The sequence below is a fragment of the Zonotrichia albicollis genome, chromosome 28 (genome assembly GCF_047830755.1).
Source record: "Zonotrichia albicollis isolate bZonAlb1 chromosome 28, bZonAlb1.hap1, whole genome shotgun sequence".
Classification (NCBI taxonomy): Eukaryota; Metazoa; Chordata; class Aves; order Passeriformes; family Passerellidae; genus Zonotrichia; species Zonotrichia albicollis.
The window spans coordinates 3,471,897-3,495,257 of record NC_133846.1 but is presented as its reverse complement, the minus strand read 5'-3'; the positions used below and the strand labels follow the sequence as shown (position 1 = coordinate 3,495,257).

At 40.3% G+C, this 23,361-nt stretch overlaps 1 protein-coding gene across 1 annotated transcript in view; it reads left to right on the top strand.

The window, feature by feature from the left end:
- Positions 1 to 23,361, top strand: part of SRGAP2 (SLIT-ROBO Rho GTPase activating protein 2) — a gene marked incomplete in the record, with an annotated part of 145,976 nt that overhangs the window by 108,813 nt on the left and 13,802 nt on the right. The window contains 7 exon segments of the mRNA XM_074528324.1: positions 1,725 to 1,755; positions 2,987 to 3,047; positions 4,942 to 5,019; positions 11,315 to 11,449; positions 14,015 to 14,120; positions 15,367 to 15,591; positions 20,038 to 20,117. Coding sequence (XP_074384425.1) covers positions 1,725 to 1,755; positions 2,987 to 3,047; positions 4,942 to 5,019; positions 11,315 to 11,449; positions 14,015 to 14,120; positions 15,367 to 15,591; positions 20,038 to 20,117 — 716 coding nt within the window.

Sequence of the window (23,361 nt, the reverse complement as noted above, 5' to 3'; positions counted from 1 at the left end):
ATATAATAATTTATTATAAATTAAATTTTATATACTATATATTTCATAGATTTTTAAATAAATAAACATATATTCTATGTATATTATATAATATATATAGAATATATATTTTAATATTATATATATATAATATATGTATATATATATACATATAATATATATGTAAATATATATATGTAAAATATATATTATAAATATATTTATATATTTATATTTATATAAATATATAAATATATATTTATAATACATTTATATTTATATATTTATAATATATATTTTCTATTAATTTTATATATAATTTTCTATTACATATATATATATATGTAGAATTTGTTTCTGTTAATTGAATTAATAATAATAATAATAATTTATAAAATTAATTCATATAAACAAATTCCTTTTCTTGCCCTGGTATATTTAGAGCAGATCAGGAGCAGGATGGAGAAGTGAGAGAAATTCCTTCCATCTCACTTATAGTTTCTATATTCTCAAAATCTTTTGCCAAACAATCATATTTATGAAGCTTTCCTGTTTCATCTCCCCCATTTTGATGAACAACTAAAATATTAGACGCTCATCATTTTTGCACACATTGAAGGATACTAAATACTGCTACTAAAACTGCAATTATTGCTATTAGAATAATCAAACTTATTTTATAAAGTTCCTTTAGCCAAAGTGCAAAGCTCCAACCATCAAACAAATTGTTTAAGAAATCCCCATCTCCAAAGTGATGGATTCAGGGGCTTTCTTTCATTTCAATCTCAGTTATAGTTTCTATAGTCTTAAGATCTTTTGCCAAACAATGATATTTATAAAGCTTTCCTGTTTCATCATCCCCATTTTGATGAACAACTAAAGTATTAGATGCTTATCATTTTTGCACACACACTGAATTATACAAAATACTGAAAAATCTACAGTTATTACTATTAGAATAACCAAACCTATTTTACAAAGTTCCTTTAGCCAAAATGCAAAGCTCCAACCATCAAACAAATTATCTAAGCAAGAAGTCCCAAATGATGGATTCAGGGGCTTTCTTTCATTTCAATCTCAGTTATAGTTTCTATAGTCTTAAGATCTTTTGCCAAACAATCATATTTATAAAGCTTTCCTGTTTCACCTCCCCCATTTTGATGAACAACTAAAATGTTAGGCACTGTCTTACTCATCATTTTTTGCACACACTGAAGTATACAAAATACTGCTTGACTGGGATTTCTGGCTCGAATTTTGGTTTACTGGGATTTCTGGCTCTGGAATTTTGGTTTATTTGGATTTCTGGCTCTGGAATTATGACTGACTGGGATTTCTGGCTCTGGAATTACGGTTTACTGGGATTTTTTTGCTCTAGAATTATGCTTGACTGGGATTTCTGGCTCTAGAATTTTGGTTTATTTGGATTTCTAGCTTTGGAATTACGATTGGGATTTCTGGCTCTGGAATTTTTGTTTATTTGGATTTCTGGCTCGAATTTTGTTTTACTGGGATTTCTGGCTCTGGAGTTACAGTTTATTGGGATTTCTGGCTGTGGAATTTTGGTTTATTGGGATTTCTGGCTCTGGAATTTAGGTTTCCTGAGATTTCTGCCTCTGGAATTTCGGTTTTCTGGGATTTTTGAATCCTTCCCTGCTCTAGCGCGTGGCAGGGATGAGCTGGTGATGGGGGAGGATTATTCTGATTTTCTGCTCTTTTTTCCCCCTCCTGCACCTCTGGACCAGTGGCAGGCGCAGCTCCACCGTGAGGAAACAGGTAATTATTAAAACAATAATTAAAACAATTAACATTTCCCTCAGTAACGAGGCAGGGGCGTGGTGTGGGAAGAGGAGGAGGGCTGGAAAACAAATTTTTATTTTTCCCTCCTTGTCTTCCATGGACCTTTTCAGTTTTATTGGAGAAATCCTTCAAACCTGGATCCAGAACTTTGTTCGTTTTCCATGGGAAAATTTAAAATTACCTGGAATCAAAAACCCAAAACCTCATTGATTTTCCATGGGAAAATTTAAAATTGCTTTTACTTTGTGTTTTGAGAGACCTGGAATCAAAAATCCAAAACCTTGTTGATTTTCTATGGCAAAAATTTAAAATTGCTTTTATTTAGTGCTCTGACAGACCTGGAATCAAAAATCCAAAACCTCATTGATTTTCCATGGCAAAATTTAAAATTGCTTTTACTTTGTGTTTTGAGAGACCTGGAATCAAAAATTCAAAACCTTGTTTCATCTTCCATTACAAAATTTAAAATTAATTGGAATCAAAAATCCAGAACCTTGTTGATTTTCCATGGGAAAATTAAAAGTTACTTTTACTTTGTGTTCTGACAGACCTGGAATCAAAAATGCAAAACCTTGTTTCATTTTCCATGGCAGAATTTAAAATTACCTGGAATCAAAAATCCAAAACCTTGTTGATTTTCCATGGCAAAAATTAAAAATTGCTTTTATTTAGTGCTCTGACAGACCTCGAAACAAGAATCCAAAACCTCATTGATTTTCCATGGGGAAATTTAAAATTGCTTTTACTTTGTGTTTTGAGAAACCTGGAATCAAAAATCCAAAACCTTGTTGATTTTCCATGGCAAAATTAAAAATTGCTTTTATTTAGTGCTCTGACAGACCTGGAATCAAAAATCCAGAACCTCGTTCATTTTCCATGGCAAAATTTAAAATTTCAAATTTAAAACTTCTTTCTTGTTGTGCCTCCCTGTAATAAAGATTTACCAAGCCAGACTTTGTGTCCCTGGCCTTGGGGATAAAATGTTGATTTTTGGTACCCAGGAGAGGTAAAATGTGATTTTTTTGAGATAGGGAGGACCCAAAAAATGTCCTGTTGATACTTTTTTAATAATTTAATTAATTAAATTTGGGAATTCCAGTTTGGCATAAAGAGAGCAAGGTGTGGTCTTGGTGTGCAGACTCAAATCTTTCTCATTTTTTATTATTTTTAATTTTTTTCCCTGTTCTCTCTGCATTCTGCTGGGCAGGATTCCTCCCAAGCCATTCCCCTGGTGGTGGAGAGCTGCATCCGCTTCATCAGCAGGCACGGTGAGTCTGGGGCATTGCTAGAAAATAAAATAAAATAAAATAAAATAAAATAAAATAAAATAAAATAAAATAAAATAAAGGAAAATAAAATTAAATCTAAAATAAAAATGTATGCACGGTGAGTCTGGGGCATTGCTAGAAAATAAAAATAAAATGAAATGAAATGAAATAAAATAAAATAAAATAAAATAAAATAAAATAAAATAAAATATAAAGGAAAGTAAAATAAAATAAAATATAAAAGAAAGTAAAATAAAATAAAGTAAAATAAAATTAAATATAAAGTAAAAACGTATGCACGGTGAGCTTGTGGGACATTCCTATGAAATAAAATAATATAAAGTATAAAATAAAATACAAAATTAAATTAAATTAAAATAGAATATAATAAAATAAATTCAATAACCTATGCACGGTGAATTTGTGGGACATTCCTATAAAATAAAAAATAAAATAAAAATTAAAATAATAAAATAACCTATGCACAGTCAGTTTGTGGGACATTCCCATAAAATGAAATATAAAATGAAATAACCTATGCATGGTGAGTTTGTGGGACATTGAAATAAAATAAAATAAAATAAAATATAAAATAACCTATGCACTGTGAGTTTGTGGGACATTCCTATAAAATATATTTTTGGATATTTGGATATTTGCTGGAAAAACCCTTGAAACCACTTTGGAATGGGAACGGATGGGGGATAAATCCTTCAGGTTTTAGATTCTAAATCCTCCTGATTTCAGCATGAGGAGATGCTGATTTCACTCAGATTCCACAATTGGCTCTGATTTTCCAACAGATTCAGCTGAATCCTTTTAAATGCTTTAAAATTTTCCTCATGGCATTGGTCAAAATCCTTGAGACCCCGTTGGAATGGGAACTGATGGGGGATAAATCATTCAGGGTGATGCTGATTTCAGCACCAGGACATGCAGATTTCAGTCAGATTCCACAATTTTTCCACAATTGGCTTTGATTTTCCAACAGACCCAACTGAATCGTTTTTAAATGTCTGAAAGATTTTCCTCCTGGCATTGGTCAAAATCCTTGAGATTGGATTGGAATGGGAATCCACCACATTGGAATGGGGAGTAAATCCTTCAGGAGATGCAAATTTCAGTCAGATTGTGCAATTGGCTTTGATTTTCCAATGCAATCAACTGAATCCTTTGAAATGCTTTAAAATTTTCCTCATGGCATTGGTCAAAATCCTTGAGACCCCATTGGAGTGGGAACGGATGGGGGATAAATCATTCAGGGTGATGCTGATTTCAGCATCAGGAGATGCAGATTTCAGTCAGATTCCACAATTTTTCCACAATTGGCTTTGATTTTCCAATACAATCAACTGAATCCTTTTAAATGCTTTAAAATTTTCCTCATGACATTGGTCAAAATCCTTGAGACCACGCTGAAATGGAACTGATGGGGGATAAATCCCTCAGGATTGTGCTGATTCCAGCACCAGGAGATGCTGATTTCAGATTCCACAATTGGCTTTGACTTTCCAGCCGACTCAGCTGAACCCTTTTTCATCTCAGTTTAAACATTTTAAACGTTTTCCTCCTGCCATTGCTCGTATTTTACTCCTGGCTGCTCCACTGCTGGTTTGTGACTTCCTCTGGGTTGTAAAATCCTCTGGGGATCCTCCAGGGTGAGCGATAACATCAGTGGCTGTCAGAGCTCTGTTACTCCAGCAGTTTAGAAGGGTTAATAATTCTTCTGTCTGCGCTGAGTTCTGGTTTTTCATATTCTCAGGGAAAAGTGGATTTTAAACAGCATCCTCTGCCTTTGTTCTTATTTCTCCTTTATCACTGGAGCTGCTGAAGGTGCCTCCCCTTTTATCTAATCCATCTTATCTTGCCATCAGCATCTCTTGTTTCCCTGCAGGTCTGCAGCACGAAGGAATTTTCAGAGTGTCTGGGTCCCAGGTTGAAGTGAACGACATCAAAAACGCATTTGAGAGAGGTAAGGAGCAGCTTTCCTAGGAATTATTGCCAAATGTTTTTGGGATTTGTGTGAGCCCTCAGAGCTGCCCTGAGTGCAGCTCGCTGCTTTTCGTCCCTTTGATTTTTGTGTTTCCTGGGTGAGTTTCTCCCTGGTGCTCATTAACCTTGAATTCTCACTTGTTTGCTGTTGTGCTTTGTACCCCGTGGAGTGGCTGCAATAAATATTCTGAATCCAATCTCCCCTCACGTCTGATGGCTTATTGATTGTTTGCAGCACCGAGGGATGTGGAGGATTTCATTATGAGGCACAACTGCAGTTTCCTCCCCTCTCCCCAGCCCTTTGTGTGCTGCAGGATGAATTTTCCAGCAGATTCAACTGAATCCTTTGAAATGCTTTAAAATTTTCCTCATGGCATTGGTCAAAATCGTTGAGACCCCATTGGAATGCGAACTGATGGGGGATAAATCATTCAGGGTGATGCTGATTTCAGTCAGATTCCACAATTTTTCCACAATTGGCTTTGATTTTCCAACAGACCCAGCTGAATCCTTTTTAAATGTTTGAAAGATTTACTCCTGGCATTGGTCAAAATCCTTGAGATTGGATTGGAATGGGAACTGATGGGGGATAAATCCCTCAGGATTATGCTGATTTCAGCAACAGGAGATGCAGATTTCAGTCAGATTCCACAATTTTTCCACAATTGGCTCTGATTTTCCAACAAATTCAACTGAATCCTTTCAAATGCTTTAAAATTTTCCTCATGACATTGGTCAAAATCCTTGAGACCCCATTGGAATGGGAACTGATGGGGGATAAATCATTCAGGTTTTAGATCCTAAATCCTCCTGATTTCAGCATGAGGAGATGCTGATTTCACTCAGATTCTACAATTGGCTCTGATTTTCCAACAGACCCAACTGAGTCCTTTTTAAACATTTTAAACGTTTTCCTCCTGGCATTGGTCAAAATCCTTGAGACCCCGTTGGAATGGGAACTGATGGGGAATAAATCCCTCAGGATTGTGCTGATTTCAGCACCAGGAGATGCAGATTTCACTCAGATTCCACAATTGGCTCTGATTTTCCAACAGATTCAACTGAATCCTTTCAAATGCTTTAAAATTTTCCTCATGGCATTGGTCAAAATCGTTGAGACCCCATTGGAATGGGAACGGATGGGGGATAAATCCCTCAGGATTATACTGATTTCAGCATGAGGAGATGCAGATTTCAGTCAGATTCCACAATTTTTCCACAATTGGCTTTGATTTTCCAACAAATTCAACTGAATCCTTTTAAATGCTTTAAAATTTTCCTCATGACATTGGTCAAAATCGTTGAGACCCCATTGGAATGGGAATGGATGGGGGATAAATCCTTCAGGATGGTGCTGATTTCACTCAGATTCCACAATTAGCTCTGATTTTCCAACAGATTCAACTGAATCCTTTGAAATGCTTTAAAATTTTCCTCCTGGTAGTGGTCAAAATCCTTGAGACCACGCTGAAATGGGAACTGATGGGGAATAAATCCCTCAGGATTGTGCTGATTTCAGCACCAGGAGATGCTGATTTCACTCAGATTCCACAATTGGCTCTGATTTTCCAACAGATTCAACTGAATCCTTTTAAATGCTTTAAAATTTTCCTCCTGGCATTGGTCAAAATCCTTGAGACCCCATTGGAATGGGAACGGATGGGGGATAAATCCTTCAGGAGATGCTGATTTCACTCAGATTCCACAACTGGCTCTGATTTTCAAACAGATTCAACTGAATCCTTTTCAATGCTTTAAAAGGATTTAGGCTTTTTTCCCTCTTGTTGAGGCACAGCTTGGCTGCATTTATTCAAACCACCAGCAAGGCAGAGAGGGGGGAATTTCAGTAGAGTGTTAATTTGAGGTGGCTTTTAATAGATTGGGTTTTTCTGTCTCCATCCAAAGGCAGGGAGCAGTTGGGAGCCCCATCAGCTCCGTGCTGGGCAGGTTCAGAGGAGCTGCTCCTTGTTAATCCCTGCAATCCGTGCTCCCAAAGAACGGCATCGCTGCCTTTCCCTGCTGCAGGACCAGGGCAGGCTTAATTTAATTAATGAGCTTGATTTTGATTTTGGGGGAGAGGGAATTTTAATGAGCAGCGAGGGGTGGTGGGTGATGTCACCCGTGCCCAGCTCTGTCCACCCCAGAGTGAAAACCCTCAGCAGGAGTGTGTGTCACGGGCAGGAGGAGCACCAGAATCGGGGTTTTATATGAAGAAATTTTTATATAAAGAAATATCAGTTTGGGGAAATACCCACTTTATCAGAATCAAATTTTTATATAAATAAGTTTTATATAAAGAAATACCAGTTAGGAGAGGTACCCACTTTACCAAATCAGATTTTTATATAAAGTAATTTTTTATAAAAAAATACCGGTTTGGGGAAATACCCACTCTATCAGAATCAGATTTTTATACAAAGAAGTTTTTATATAGAGAACTACCAGTTTGGGGAGGTACCCACTTTATCAAATCAGATTTTTATATAAAGTAATTTTTTATAAAAAAAGACCAGTTTGGGGAAATACCCACTTTATTAGAATCAGATTTTTATATAAATAAGTTTTATATAAAGAAATACCAGTTAGGGGAAGTACCCACTTTATCAAATCAGATTTTTATATAAAGTAATTTTTTATAAAAAAATACCAGTCTGGGGAAGTACCCACTTTATCAGAATCAGATTTTATATAAAGAAGTACCAGTTTGGGGAAATACCCACTCTATCAGAATCAGATTTTTATACAAAGAAGTTTTTCTATAGAGAACTACCAGTTTGGGGAAATACCCACTTTATCAAATCAGATTTTTATATTAAGTAATTTTTTATGAAAAAAGACCAGTTTGGGGAAGTACCCACTTTATCAGAATCAGATTTTATATAAAGAAGTACCAGTTTGGGGAAATACCCACTTAATCAGAATCAGATTTTTGTATAAAGAAGTTTTTATATAAATAAATACCAACTTGGGGAAAAACCACTTTATCAAATCAGATTTTTATATAAAGTATTTTTTTATAAAAAAAAGACCAGTCTGGGGAAGTACCCACTCTATCAGAATCAGATTTTTATAATAAAAAGCTTTTATATAAAAAAATACCGGTTTGGGGAAATACACATTTTATCAGAATCAGATTTTTATATCAAGAAATTTTTATATAAAAAAATACCAGTTTGGGACAATACCCACTTTATCACAATCAGATTTTTATATAAAGAAGTTTTTATATAAAAAAATACCAGTTTGGGGAAGTACCTACTTTATCAGAATCAGATTTTTATATAAAGAAGTTTTTGTATAAATAAATACCAACTTGGGGAAGTACCCACTTTATCAAATCAGATTTTTATATAAAGAAGTTTTTATATAGAGAACTACCAGTCTGGGGAAGTACCCACTTAATCAGAATCAGATTTTATATAAAGAAGTAGCAGTTTGAGGAAGTACCCACTTTATCAGAATCAGATTTTTATATAAAGTAATTTTTTATAAAAAAATACCAGTTAGGGGAAGTACCCACTTTATCAAATCAGATTTTTATATAAAGTAATTTTTTATAAAAAAATACCAGTTTGGGGAAGTACCCACTTAATCAGAATCAGATTTTATATAAAAAAGTACCAGTTTGGAGAAATACCCACTTTATTAGAATCAGATTTTTATATAAATAAGTTTTATATAAAGAAGTACCAGTTTGGGGAGGTACCCACTTTATCAAATCAGATTTTTATATAAAGTAATTTTTTATAAAAAAATACCGGTTTGGGGAAGTACCCACTTTATCAAATCAGATTTTTATATAAATAAGTTTTATATAAAGAAGTACCAGTTTGGGGAGGTACCCACTTAATCAGAATCAGATTTTGATATAAAGTAATTTTTTATAAAAAAATACCGGTTTGGGGAAGTACCCACTTTATCAGAATTAGATTTTTTATATAGAATTTTTTATATAGAGAAATACCCACTTTATCAGAATCAGATTTTTATATAAAGAAATACCAAACTGGGGATGTACCCACTTTATCAGAATCAGATTTTTATATAAAGAAATTTTTATATAAAGAAATACCAACTTGGGGAAGTACCCACTTTATCAGAACCAGATTTTTATATCAAGAAATACCAGTTAGGGGAAATACCCACTGGTTCCATGCAGAAATAAAAAAAGAGGATTTTTTTCCTCCTTCATCTCACTTGTCTGTGTAAAATCTGTGCTGCCAAAGTTACCAATGAGTCCCTGCAGTTTATTTCCTCACGCAGAGCCCTTGGTGGCTGTTAATGCCAGGGCTGGGGCTCAGCTTTGGAGTGGCCCATTTGTTATCCTGTGTGTTATTAAGATAATAGGCAAGCTTTGGTAATTTCAGTGGCATAATGGATATCTATGGCTTCAATTTGAGCATTGCCCCATCATTAAATCTAATTATGGCTGATTGGGAGTTTTCCCCAGGGAGCAGCTCCTTGAGGGAGCATCTTCCCTTTGGTAGTGCAGGCAAACCTGGTGGATCTGCAGCAACAAATTGTCCCCAAAACTGTTCCCACGCCCCATTCCCTGGGTCTGCACACACCTGGGACAGGTGATGCTGGTGTCCCTTGATTGTGATGCTCCTGGGCCAGGTGTGTGATGCTTTGTATGTCACCTGTGTCCCCTGGGCCAGGTGTGTGATGCTCAGTGTCCCCTCTGTCCCTTGGACCAGGTGTGTGATGTTTGTGTGTCCCCTGGGCCAGGTGTGTGATGTTCCTGTGTCCCCTGGGCCACCTGGGCCAGGTGTGATGTTTGTGTGTCCCCTCTGTCACCTCAGCCAGGTGTGTGATGTTTCTGGGTCACCTGGGCCACGTGTGTGATGCTCAGTGTCCCCTCTGTCACCTGGACCAGGTGTGTGATGTTTGTGTGTCCTCTAAGCCAGGTGTGTGATGCTCCTGTGTCCCCTGGGTCACCCGGGACAGCTGTGTTATAGCTGTGTGTCCCCTCTGTCACCTGAGCCAGGTTTGTGATGTCTGTGTGTCCCCTCTGTCCCCTGGGCCAGGTGTGTGATAGTTGTATGTCACCTGGGCCAGGTGTGATGTTTGTGTGTCCCCTCTGTCACCTCAGCCAGGTGTGTGATGTTTCTGGGTCACCTGGGCCAGGTGTGTCATCTTTGTGTGTCCCCTGGGCCACCTGGGCCACGTGTGTGATGCTCAATGTCCCCTCTATCCCTTGGACCAGGTGTGTGATGTTTGTGTGTCCTCTAAGCCAGTTGTGTGATGCTCAGTGTCCCCTGGGTCACCTGGGACAGCTGTGTTATAGCTGTGTGTCCCCTCTATCACTTGAGCCAGGTGTGTGATGCTCCTGTGTCCCCTGTGTCCCCTGAGCCAGGTGTGTGATGTCTGTGTGTCCCTTCTGTCACCTGAGCCAGGTGTGTGGTGCTTTGTGTGTCACCTGTGTCCCCTGTGCCAGGTGTGTGATGTTTGTGTGTCCTCTAAGCCAGGTGTGTGATGTCTGTGTGTCCCCTCTATCACCTGAGCGAGGCGTGTTATGCTCCTGTGTCCCCTCTATTACCTGGGCCAGGTGTGTGATGTCTGTGTGTCACCTGTGTTCCGTGGGCCAGGTGTGTGATAGTTGTGTGTCACCTGGCCCAGGTGTGATGTTTGTGTGTCCCCTGTACCACCTAAGTCAGGTGTGTGATGCTTTGTGTGTCACCTGTGTCCCCTGGAGCAGGTTTGTGATGTTTCTGTGTCCCCTGGGCCAGGTGTGTGATGTCTGTGTGTCCCTTCTATCACCTGGGCCAGGTATGTGATGCTCCTGTGTCACTTCAGCCAGGTGTGTGATGTCTGTGTGTCCCCTCTATCACCTGGGCCAGGTGTGTGATGCTCAGTGTCCCCTGGGCCAGGTGTGTGATGTTTGTGTGTCCCCTGGGCCACCTGAGCTGCACTTTTGGCTCACCCGAATCCCCCTGTCAGGTGCTGGAGCTGTGATGTTCTCCCCTGCCCAGAACACCTGGATGTCTCTGCAGCAGGAGCACCCCCACACCCCTGTGTGTGCCAGGGTGACATTGGGGTGACATTGGGGTGACAGGGCTGGCCCAGGTGTCACATGAAGCATCAGAGTGTCCTGGCATTGCTGGCAGAGCTTCCCACCTGGGCATCATCTGTCTGTGCCTCACCTTGCAGTGCAGCTGGGCTGGGTGGGATGAACACAAACCCTTTCCTTCCCGAGTTTGGTTTCCCCCAGTGTTTGATTTCCCCCACTGTTTGATCTCCTCCAATATTCTGATTTTTCTCTCCTTGCTCCTAAGGGGAAGATCCCTTGGCTGGGGACCAGAATGACCACGACATGGATTCCATAGCAGGAGTCCTCAAGCTCTATTTCAGAGGCCTGGAGCACCCCCTGTTCCCCAAGGACATCTTCCATGACCTCATTGCCTGTGTCAGTAAGTACATGAGGAACTGGAAGGAAATTAGATTAATTTTCCTCATCCCCCACTTGTCTTTTCTCCCTTTCCCCTTTTCTTCCTGACTCCAAGGTGAAATTTTGGGGTTTCTCTGTCTGGGTTTGTGCTGCTGGGCTGGTTTCTGTTATCCAGTCACTTTTCACAGCCACCCTTGCTTTGACATCAATGAACAAGGAGATGGAAATTCACAGATTTTAAGGATTCATTTTCCTCATTCCCTTACTTGTTTTTTCTCCCTTTCCCCTTTTTTTCCTGACTCCAGGGTGAGATTTTGGGGTTTCTTGTGCTGCTGGGCTGGTTTCTGTTATCCAGTCACTTTTTCACAGCCATCCTTGCTTTGACATCAATGAACAAGGAGATGGAAATTCACAGATTTTGGGGATTCATTTTCCTCATCCCCACACTTGTTTTTTCTCCCTTTCCCCCTTTTCCCTGACTCCAAGGTGAAATTTTGGGGTTTCTCTGTCTGGGTTTGTGCTGCTGGGCTGGTTTCTGTTACCCAGTCACCTTTTCACAGCCACCCTTGCTCTGACATGAATGAACAAGGAGATGGAAATTCACAGATTTTGAGGATTCATTTTCCTCATCCCCACACTTGTCTATTCCCCCTTTCCCCTTTTTTTCCTGACTCCAGGGTGAGATTTTGGGGTTTCTTGTGCTGCTGGGCTGGTTTCTGTTACCCAGTCACCTTTTCACAGCCACCCTTGTTCTAACATGAATGAACAAGGAGATGGAAATTCAGAGATTTTAGGGATTAATTTTCCTCATCCCCCCACTTGTTTTTTCTCCCTTTCCCCTTTTTCCCTGACTCCAAGGTGAAATTTTTGGGTTTCTCTGTCTGGGTTTGTGCTGCTGGGCTGGTTTCTGTTATCCAGTCACTTTTTCACAGCCATCCTTGCTTTGACATCAATGAACAAGGAGATGGAAATTCAGATTTTGAGGGCTGTGTGATGGGGTTTGTGAGCCAGTGCTCGATGACAGAATTCCTTTAAAAGAGAATAAAGCAAAAAACCCTCTTTTGTGTAAAATAATCGTGAAGAGCTGTCATCAGAGGATGTCAGAGATGCCCTGTGTGAGGCAGGGATCACCAGCAGGGTTCCCTGGATATCTCTTTCCCTGGATTTCTGCTGCCATGTGTGCTGGCCTCAGCTGACAAGGTGGTTTTTATTCATGCTCCTTTTAGCTTCACACCCACCAGGGACCATCCACTGCCTCCTGCTCCTGCACATCAATCACCAGGGCACTCACTGTTAACACTTCTCATGGTTGCTGAAGGTGTTTCTGCCAGGCAGAGGCTTGTTTGTGGTTTCTGTGTTGTTTTTAAGTGGCCTGGCTCTTGCTACACCCCCAGAACTGAAGAATGATTCCATTGTCCAGCAGAGAAATGGCCTTTGCAGGGGCAGCCCCTGAAGAGAGGCAGAGATCGCTGCTTCAGGAATGGCCTGTGCCTTTCTGCTGCTGATAAATGCATTTCCAGACTTGGGTTTGTGTGGTGCTGAGAAGGAAAATCCCCTTTGCCCCTGAGGTGCTCTCCCTTGTGAGCTGAGGGATGCTGGCCACTTGTTTCTCAGCAGCAGGGGAAGGAAAGGGAAAGGGAAAAGGAGAAAGGGAAAAGGAGAAAGGGAAAGGGAGGGAAAGGAAAGGAAAGGAAAGGAAAGGAAAGGAAAGGAAAGGAAAGGAAAGGAAAGGAAAGGAAAGGAAAGGAAAGGAAAGGAAAGGAAAGGAAAGGAAAGGAAAGGAAAGGAAAGGAAAGGAAAGGAAAGGAAAAGGAAAGGGAAAGGAAAGGGAAGGAGGAAAGGAAAAGGGAGGAGAAAGGGAAAACAACTACATGAGACCAATCACAGATGCACCTGTTGCATTCCACAGCAGCAGATAACCATTGTTTACATTTCATTTTTGAGGCATCACAGCAGAAAAAATCCTAGCAAAATTATTTTTCAGAAAACATGTCCGTGACAAAAGAGGCTAAGAGTAAGAGAGTGAGGTTCCTGTTACTATACCATAAATCTTCTTCTGTGCACAATATTATGATTCTCACTAACCAATCTAGTCCAAGATACAAATCCTCTAGAATTTACATATAGCCTATAAGAATCATTACATTACCACACTGTGTTACATTTTAAACCCTAAAAACTCCTCTTTGGGCCCCTTCTGCCAAGCTGTAGGGTCTGCTCTGACCCTTGGGCCTGTCTGCAAGCAGAGGGTGTTGTTCCATCCAAAGGGGATCACCTTCAGCTGGGCACACCATTGTTTTCCAGTTGTTTCATAATTATCTCAAAGCTTGCTTTCATTTCAATCACACTTATAGTTTCCATATTCTCAAAGTCTTTTGCCAGACAATCATATTTATAAGGCTTTCCTGTTTCATCTCCCCCAACATCAGGGAGGTGTTTGAGGACCTTCCCTGGCAGGTTCTGCAGCCCAGTCCCCTCCTGCTGGTCTCTGCTGGTGCCCAGTGTGCAGGGCAGGGTCCTGGTGGCCCAGGGCTGTGGCACAGGGGTGACTGTGACTCTCTCTGTGCTCTCTCTCTCTCTTTTCCAGCCATGGATAATTTGCAGGAGCGAGCGCTGCACGTGCGGAAGGTGCTGCTGAACCTGCCCAAGACCACCCTGATTGTCATGAGATACCTCTTTGCATTCCTCAATCAGTGAGTACCCCTGGCAGCACCTGCAGAGCCTTTGATTTCCATCTCTGGCAGTTCTGGGGTGGTTTTATAGCATGGTCTCAGTTGCAGAGGTGGGAAGCAGCATTCCCTTAAAATTGGGCATCCTCCTTTTGGAGCTGGCACTGAGGAATGTGCTCAGTGGCCCTGCCAGGTGCCCCTGTGCTGCCTCTCTGCCCACAAACCCTGCCTGGCATCCCTGGCTCCCAGGGCTCTGCTGGGAGATCAACTCTCTCTGGGATAAACATGGAATGATTGAGGATGGACGGGGCAGGGACACCTTCCTCCATCCAGGCTGCTCCAGCCCTGCCCAGCCTGGCCCTGGGCACTGCCAGGGATGCAGGGGCAGCCACAGCTGCTCTGGGCACCTGTGCCAGGGCCTGCCCACCCTCACAGGAAGGATTTCTTCCCCATATCTCATTTAGCCTCCTCTCTTTCAGTTTAAATCCATTCAGTTTTAATCCTGCTGTAACCCTGGTGTTGAGTTGGGCTCTGAACAACAACAACAGAGAAGAAATAAAGTCAAATATTAAAATCAGCACCCAGAGCTTTCAAACTCTCTGTGCAGTTTCTATTTAATTTCTCAGTAAATACCACCAGTGTCTCATTTTTCACCTGGATCCAGAACATTTGTGTCCCGCAAAACCCAAAACTCAGCTGTGTTCTGAGCTGAGGATGGTGATGGTGTGTGGTATTTTCGGGGTCCCCAGGATGAAGAAGGAATTGAGAATCTGACTCCATGTTCTTAGAAGGCTAATTTATGATATGATATGATATGATATATGATATGATATGATATGATATGATATGATATGATATGATATGATATGATATGATATGATATGATGATATGATATGATGATATGATATGATATTTATGCTATACTAAAGAATAGAGAAAGGATACAGACAGAAGGCTACAAAGAATGATAATGAAAACTCCTGGCTCTTTCCAGAGTCCAACACAGCCTGACTGTGATTGATCATTAAGTTAAAACAATTCACATGAAACCAATCAGACAATCACCTGTGGATAATCAATCTCCAAACACATTCCAAAGCAGCAAAACACAGCAGAAGCAAGTGAGATCATTATTGTTTTCCTTTTCTCTGAGGCTTCTCAGCTTTCCAGGAGAAGAATCCTGGGCAAAGGGATTTTTCAGGAGATGTGACAGTGACAGTGGTGATGATTTCTGCTGTTCATGCTCCTTCCCACCCTGTTTTTTTGCAGTTTATCCCAGTTCAGTGAAGAGAACATGATGGATCCCTACAACCTGGCCATCTGCTTCGGGCCCACGCTGATGTCGGTGCCCGAGGGCCATGACCAGGTGTCCTGCCAGGCTCACGTCAATGAACTGATCAAAACCATCATCATCCAGCACGAGAACATCTTCCCAGGGCCCCGGGAGCTGGAGGGCCCCGTCTACAGCAGAGGAGGGAACACAGAGGATTACTGGTACGAGGGGTGCTCTGACAGAGCCGTGGCTGGGGGCTTATCCAGGGGTTAGGGTGCTGCAGCAGTGTTGGCTAATTCAGGATTTCTTTTATATGTTTATATATTTTATATATATATATTATATGTATATATTATATTTTTATATCTAATAATATCTAATATATCAAAAATAAAATATTTTAATTCAGGATTTGTTATATATATTTATATATTTGTATATATCTATATATAAAAATATAATATATAAATACTATATCTATATATTATATTTATATAATATATAATTGTAATATATAAAAATAAATAGTTATTTATATATTTTGTATTTCTATATAATGTTTATATAATATAGAAATATAGTATATCTATATATAAATATATCTATAATATATAAATATAATAATATATTATACATTATATATTAATATATATTTTTATATTCTGTTTATAACAAGATCTATAATTAATATATTTATATAAATATATGTTTCTATATTATAATACCTTTATATTAGACATATAATATATATAAATATATATTTTTATATATATTTATATACATTTAAATATATAGTAAATTTTATATATATTTATATATATATAAATTCAGGATTTATTTTATATATATTATATATATTTTACATATAATATATATATTTTTATATAATGATATATAATATATAATATATAATATATAATATATAATATACAATATATTTATATTAAATCTATTTTATAGCAGCAAAGATGGCTCTGGTCTCTCTGGAGAGTCATCAGCCTTAAAGAAATAAGCTGGTATAAAGTAGCTATTCAGTTGTCAAACCTCACTCACTTATCTTGAAGGGCAAGGCTGTGGAGGGATTTTCTTGGATGTTCTGGTTTGGTGGCTGCCAAAATCAATCTCTTTTTGCTGTGTTTTTTTTCTTCCTTTTTTTTTGCCTTTTTTCTCTGCCTTTTCTGTAGTGCTTTGCTTCAGCCCCAGGGGTCACTTGCAGCTGAAGCTCCAAGGCTGTGGCACAGTTGAATTTCCAGGGCTGCAGGGGGGGAGGGAAGAGGCAGGAATGCAAAATCACCATTTCCATCCCGGGGCTCAGAGCACATCTGGAAGCAATTCAGGCACAGCAGCTCCTGTCATCTGGGCAGGGGGGAAGGAAAAAAAAGGAGAGGAGAAAGGAGAAAGGAAAGAAAGGAGAGGAGAAAAGAAAGGAAAAGGGAAGAGGAAAGGAGAAAGGAAAGGGAAAAGGAAGGGAGAAAGGAAAGGAGAAGGGAAAGAAAGGAAAGGAAAGGGAAAAGGAAAGGGAAAAGGATAAAGGAAAGGGAAAAGGAAAGGGAAAAGGAGAGAAAGGAAAGGGAAAAGGATAAAGGAAAGGGAAAAGGAAAGGATAAAGGAAAGGGAAAAGGAGAAAGGAAAGGAAAGGAAAGGAAAGGAAAGGAAAGGAAAGGAAAGGAAAGGAAAGGAAAGGAAAGGAAAGGAAAGGAAAGGAAAGGAAAGGAAAGGAAAGCTCTGCTTCCTGCCTGAGCTGATCCCTCCCTCTGAGGATCAGGAATTTTCATTTCTGCCCCACTTCTCCCCCCACACTGCTCCTGCTCTCCTTCAGCCTCACAGCAATGGCTAAAATATTTTCATGGCTAAAATAAATAGGTTTTTTTCAATGCAGTCAGTGTGGGGACAGAGCAGGCCTTGTTTCCCTGGCTGGTCTCAGAGCTGTGGGATCACTCCTCATCCAGAGGCTCCTCCAAACTCACTGCTGTGTGCACAGCACTTGCCAAAACCTCTTGGAAATTCTCTAAATTTCACCCCTCTCTCTGATGTTTTTAGCGGATGTTATAGATGAAGGAATTGCAGGGGGAAAAAACAACCAAAAACCCAACTTAATAATATTTATGGCCTTTAGGAAACACATTAATTTGGGCAAGAGGTTTTGTGCCATGAGGTGAAGGGAATAAAAGTGTGGATGGGACCCTCAGGGATCACTGCCCAGACACCCCAAAATCCCACCCTGAGCATCCCTGGGAATTGAGGTGGGAAATGCAGCAAGGACAGATCTGCTCCAAATTGAAAATTAAGAGATTTTATTTTTTAGGTTCCATCAGTACTTTTATGATCATCTAGGAAGTTCACCAAAATGTAACTTGATAGTTGTAACAAATGAAATTCATTACTTATAAAGGACAGGATTTTAGGTAGAAAATTCAACAAGAACAATTTTTTAGGTGAAAAATGCAGCAAGGACAGGATTTAAGTGGGAAATGCAGCAATGACAGATTTTTAGGTGGAAAATGTAGCAAGCACAGATTTTTAGGTGAAAATGCATCAGGAACAATTTTTTAGGTGGAAAATTCAGCAAGGACGTTTTTATTAGGTGGGAAATGCAGCAAGGACAATTTTTTAGGTGGAAAATTCAACAAGGACAGGATTTTAGGTGGAAAATGCTGCTTTTCTAGGTGGAAAATGCTGCTTTTTAAGGGGAAAATACTGCTTTTTAGAAAGAAAACGCTGCTTTTTAGGTGGAAATTCTGCTTTTTAGGTGCAAAATGCTGCTTTTTAGGTGGAAATTCTGCTTTTTAGGTGGAAAATGCAGCTTTTCAGGAAGCATGGCTGGGAGAGGCACTGGCCCCGTGCAGGGTTTGGAGCTGCAGCTGAGCTCGACGTGACTTCACAGTCTGGGTGAAACCTTAGCCCTCAGTGCTGCTTCCTCCCGGGGCCTCCCCCTGGCTTCAGAGGCTTCTGTAAACTTTATTAAAGAGCACAAAAAGCTTTGCAAAGCACGGGGAGGGTTGATGGCTGAGGTGCTGGCTCAGGAGATGCTGGGCAGTGGATTAAGCAGAATAAGGAGCCAGAATTATTCAGACATTTCAGCTCTTCTTATTTTTATTTTTTTTTCTGTTTTCCTCGTATTTAAAAGAGCGCAGGATTGCCAAAAATAAAATTATTTTAAACCATTGCAGGGCCAAAATGAGGGATGAAGTTCCTCCTTGTGTGATGAAGGTTAAAAATCACCTTTAAGGAGTCACAGGAGGGGTTTTCTGGTGTAAGATGAAGAGCCAGCACTGGTTTTTAGCCCTTTTTTTCCCTCCTGAGAGGGGCAGGCAGGGCTGCCAGCTGGCAGCAGCTCTGTGGAGAGGCAATGGATCCTCTTCCAGTTTCCTTTCTGCTCCTGCCCAGAGGGAGCTGCTCTTACAAAAACACAACCTTTGCTTGCCACTCGTTGTCTGGTGATCCTTCCAGAGCTTTTCTTCATGCCAGACACAAATGAGTCCTCTTGGTGGTTTAGGTGCTCTGGAATCTTAATTTACAGAATCTGTATTTACAGAATCTTTATTTACAGGCAGCTAATTGGGCTGTGGGAGCTGTTGAGGGAAACGAATGGGATGTTGGAGGTGGTGATAAAAGGGATGGAGGGAGATGACAAACACAGGCCTGGAAATATCAGGTTATAAATCAAGGAGTGATTTCCCCCAGGAAGTTGCCGCTTTCTCATCAGCCATCTAATGAGCTAATTAGAGCAGTGGAGAAATGCAGCCAGGGGAATCATCCCGGGAGCAGCTGGACCCAGATGCTGTGGGAGTGCTCAGCATCTCCAGGGCTCCAGGTGTGAGGTGTGAACTTGGGCTTTGCTGATGGCACTCAGAAATGGTCACCGAGGTGTGATCAACAAAGAATTCAGCTTGATTCTCACCCACAGCCACTTCAGCAGATGCATCCACAAAGTGTCTGTGGCAGCAAAATCTAAATTTTGATTCCTGATGGGGATTCCCAGTTCTGTCTGGTTGTTCTCCAGGACATTCCCAATTCTGTCTGGGTGTTCTCCAGGATGTTCCAGTTCTGTCTGGTTGTTCTGCAGGATATTCCCGGTTCTCTGATTGCTTTCCAGGATGTTTCCAGTTCTCTGATTGTTTTCCAGGATATTCCCAGTTCTGTCTGGGTGTTCTCCAGGATGTTCCCAGTTCTCTGATTGCTTTCCAGGATGTTCCCAGTTCTCTGATTGTTTTCCAGGATATTCCCAGTTCTGTCTGGGTGTTCTCCAGGATGTTCCAGTTCTGTCTAGGTGTTCTCCAGGATATTCCCAGTTCTGTCTGGGTGTTCTCCAGGATATTCCCAGTTCTCTGATTGCTTTCCAGGATATTCCCAGTTCTCTGATTGTTTTCCAGGATATTCCCAGTTCTGTCTGGGTGTTCTCCAGGATGTTCCAGTTCTGTCTAGGTGTTCTCCAGGATATTCCCAGTTCTGTCTGGGTGTTCTCCAGGATATTCCCAGTTCTCTGATTGCTTTCCAGGATATTCCCAGTTCTCTGATTGCTTTCCAGGATGTTCCCAATTCTGTCTGGGTGTTCTCCAGGATGTTCCCAGTTCTCTGGTTGCTTTCCAGGATGTTCTGCCTCCTTGCTGGCCATGAGGGGCCTCAATTCCCAGCAGTCACCCTGTCCCTGTTTCCTTCTGTTGCAGTGAAAGCCCCCACGGAGAGAGAGCCCTGACGGAGGATTCAGTGCAGGATGTCACAGCTGAGCACCACACCAGTGATGATGGTATGGGAATTCTGCTTTTTACTGGGGAAACTGGTGCGGCCTGCCCTGGGGAGAGGCTGGGCTTGTTTAAAGATGCAAAGTGGGGTTTAAATCAGAATATTCACTGGAAGCATCACTTTGAGGCAGCATTTGGTGGCAGGAGGTACAAAGGTGTAGGATCAGTGAGAATATCTAGAATTATCTGGCAATTTTGACCATGTCTCTGCTTCTCGTGGGTCTCTGTGTGGAGTGGCACATCTCCCTTTGATCAGGGCAGAGGAACCACAAATCTCTTTTCTCCAGGAAAGAACTCAATTTCCATGGATTGCTTGGCTGCATTAAAGCTCCTTTAAAGTAATTAGGGGGAGCCCACTGGGGCTGTGTGGTTGAGCTCATCTCCATCCCCCTGAGCCCTGCCCACAACCAGGAGCTGCCTCAATACACATTTACACTCAGACACTGGCAGATTTTTTTTTTTTTTTCAGAGCCTTAAAAATAATCCAGAGGAATTCCACATTGATTTTCCTGAGTGTCTTAAATGCCCTTATTGTGCCTGTGTATAATAGCAGAGCCCTGCAGGGAGCTGGATTAGTGTTAGGGCATGGCTGGAGCTGCTGTGGGCTCTGCAGGAGTGGGCACAGAGCGTTTTGTGTCTCACCCTGCATGTTTTCCTTGGGCACTTGGATGGGGAGCAGGGCTCCCACCAGGAGAATTCCTCTCTCCTGGCTCAGGTGAGCCTCACAGGCAGCAGAAATTTCCTTCTGAATTGGTGCTTTGTTTCTGGAATGAGAGAGAGGATGTTTCCCTCCCCTGCCTGCCCAGGGGATTCACTTCAGCTGCTTTTAAGGAAGAGAACCCATGGGAGGTTTTTGTCTGGAGCAAACCTGATTGTTTCCCACCTCTGAAATCCTTTTTGTTTTAATGAAACACAAATTCTGCCCTTGCCACTTCCATTATTGTTGGCTGGAATTGCTGTGAGGGGATTTTAGGGCTTGGAAAATACAAATGTGCCCTCTGATTTCCAAAAGTGACAGTGCCACCTCTCCAATGACACTGGGCAAACCAACAGCCCATCAAATTTCTCCTCCTCCTCCATAAAAGAATGCAAAACAATCAGTTTTTACATAAACCATGTGAGAAAGTTCATTACAAGAATGTAACCATCAGAAGGCTTAAAAGAACTTAAATAAATAAATAAAATAAATAATAAATAATTTAAAATGTATAAAAAATAAATAAACAGGGTGACAGGGTCTTTGGGGGATCATCTGTGGGGTTTTGGGGGATCTATGGGGTGTTGTTGCTTTAGGACATGAAATAAATCCACATGGACACTGGAATCTCCAAGGTAAAAAAGAAAGATTTAATTTCTGACTCAAACATTTACAGATTTCCAAAAGTGACCCTGGATTGGAGGGTGACAGAGCCACCTTTCCAAACCAATGGTCCGTCAAATTTCCCTTCCTCCATAAAAGAATGCAAAACAATCAGTTATTTACAGTAAGTGAGTGAGAAATTTCACTACAGGAATGTAAACATCAGAAGGCTTAAAAGAACTAAAAAAATAATAAATAAAGAAATAATAAATAATATATAAATAATAAAAAAATAAACAGAGCAACAGGGTCTTTGGAGATCTGTGGGATCTTTGGTGGATCTGTGGGGTCTTTGGAAGATCTGTGGGGTCTTGTTGCTTTAGGACATGAAATAAAACCACGTGGACCAAGTAAAAAAGAAAGAGGTTTAATTTCTGACTCCTAGAGGATGACAGTGCCACCTCTCAATGACACTGGACAAACCAGCAGTCCATCAGATTTCTCCTCCTCCATAAAAGAACGCCAAACAATAATTTATTTAGATAAACTGCATGAGAAACTTCGCTACAAGAACGTAAACATCAGAAGGCTTAGAAAAACTTAAAAATAAATAAAATAAATAATAAATATATAATAAATACATAAATAATGAATAAACAGGGCAACAGGGTCTTTGGGGTATCTGTGGGGTCTTTGGAGGATCTGTGGGCTCTCGTTGTTTTAGGGCACGAAATAATACCACGTGGACACTGGAATCTCAAAGGTAAAAAAGGGGTTTAATTTCTGACTCCAACATTTATAAATTTCCTGGATTGGAGGATGACAGTGCCACCTTTCCATCAGATTTCTCCTCCTCCATAAAAGAATGCCAGACAATAATTTATTAACATAAAGCGCATGAGAAACTTCACTACAAGAACGTAAACATTAGAAGGCTTAGAAAAACTTAAAAATAAATAAAATAAATAATAAATGCATAAATAATGAATAAACAGGGCAACAGGGTCTTTGGGGGATCATCTTTGGGGGATCTGTGGGCTCTCATTGTTTTAGGGCACGAAATAATACCCCATGGACACTGGAATCTCAAAGGTAAAAAAGGGGTTTAATTTCTGACTCCAACATTTATAGATTTCCTGGACTGGAGGATGACAGTGCCACCTTTCCATCAAATTTCTCCTCCTCCATAAAAGATTGCCAGACAATAATTTATTCACTAAAGCACATGAGAAACTTCGCTACAAGAACGTAAACATCAGAAGGCTTAGAAAAACTTAAAAATAAATAAGATAAATAATAAATACATAATAAACACATAAATAATGAATAAACAGGGCAACAGGGTCTTTGGGGCATCATCTTTGGGGGGTCTGTGGGGTCTTTGGAGGATCTGTGGGCTCTCGTTGTTTTAGGGCACGAAATAATACCACGTGGACACTGGAATCTCAAAGGTAAAAAAGGGGTTTAATTTCTGACTCCAACATGTATAGATTTCCTGGATTGGAGGGTGACAGTGCCACCTTTCCATCAAATTTCTCCTCCTCCATAAAAGAATGCCAGACAATAATTTATTTAGATAAACTGCATGAGAAACTTCGCTACAAGAACGTAAACATCAGAAGGCTTAGAAAAACTTAAAAATAAATAAAATAAATAATAAATGCATAAATAATGAATAAATAGGGCAACAGGGTCTTTGGGGGATCATCTCTGGGGGATCCGTGGGGTCTTTGGAGGATCTGTGGGCTCTCGTTGTTTTAGGGCACGAAATAATACCACATGGACACTGGAATCTCAAAGGTAAAAAAGGGGTTTAATTTCTGACTCCAACATTTATAGATTTCCTGGATAGGAGGATGACAGTGCCACCTTTCCATCAGATTTCTCCTCCTCCATAAAAGAATGCCAAACAATCAGTTATTCACATAAAGCACATGAGAAACTTGGCT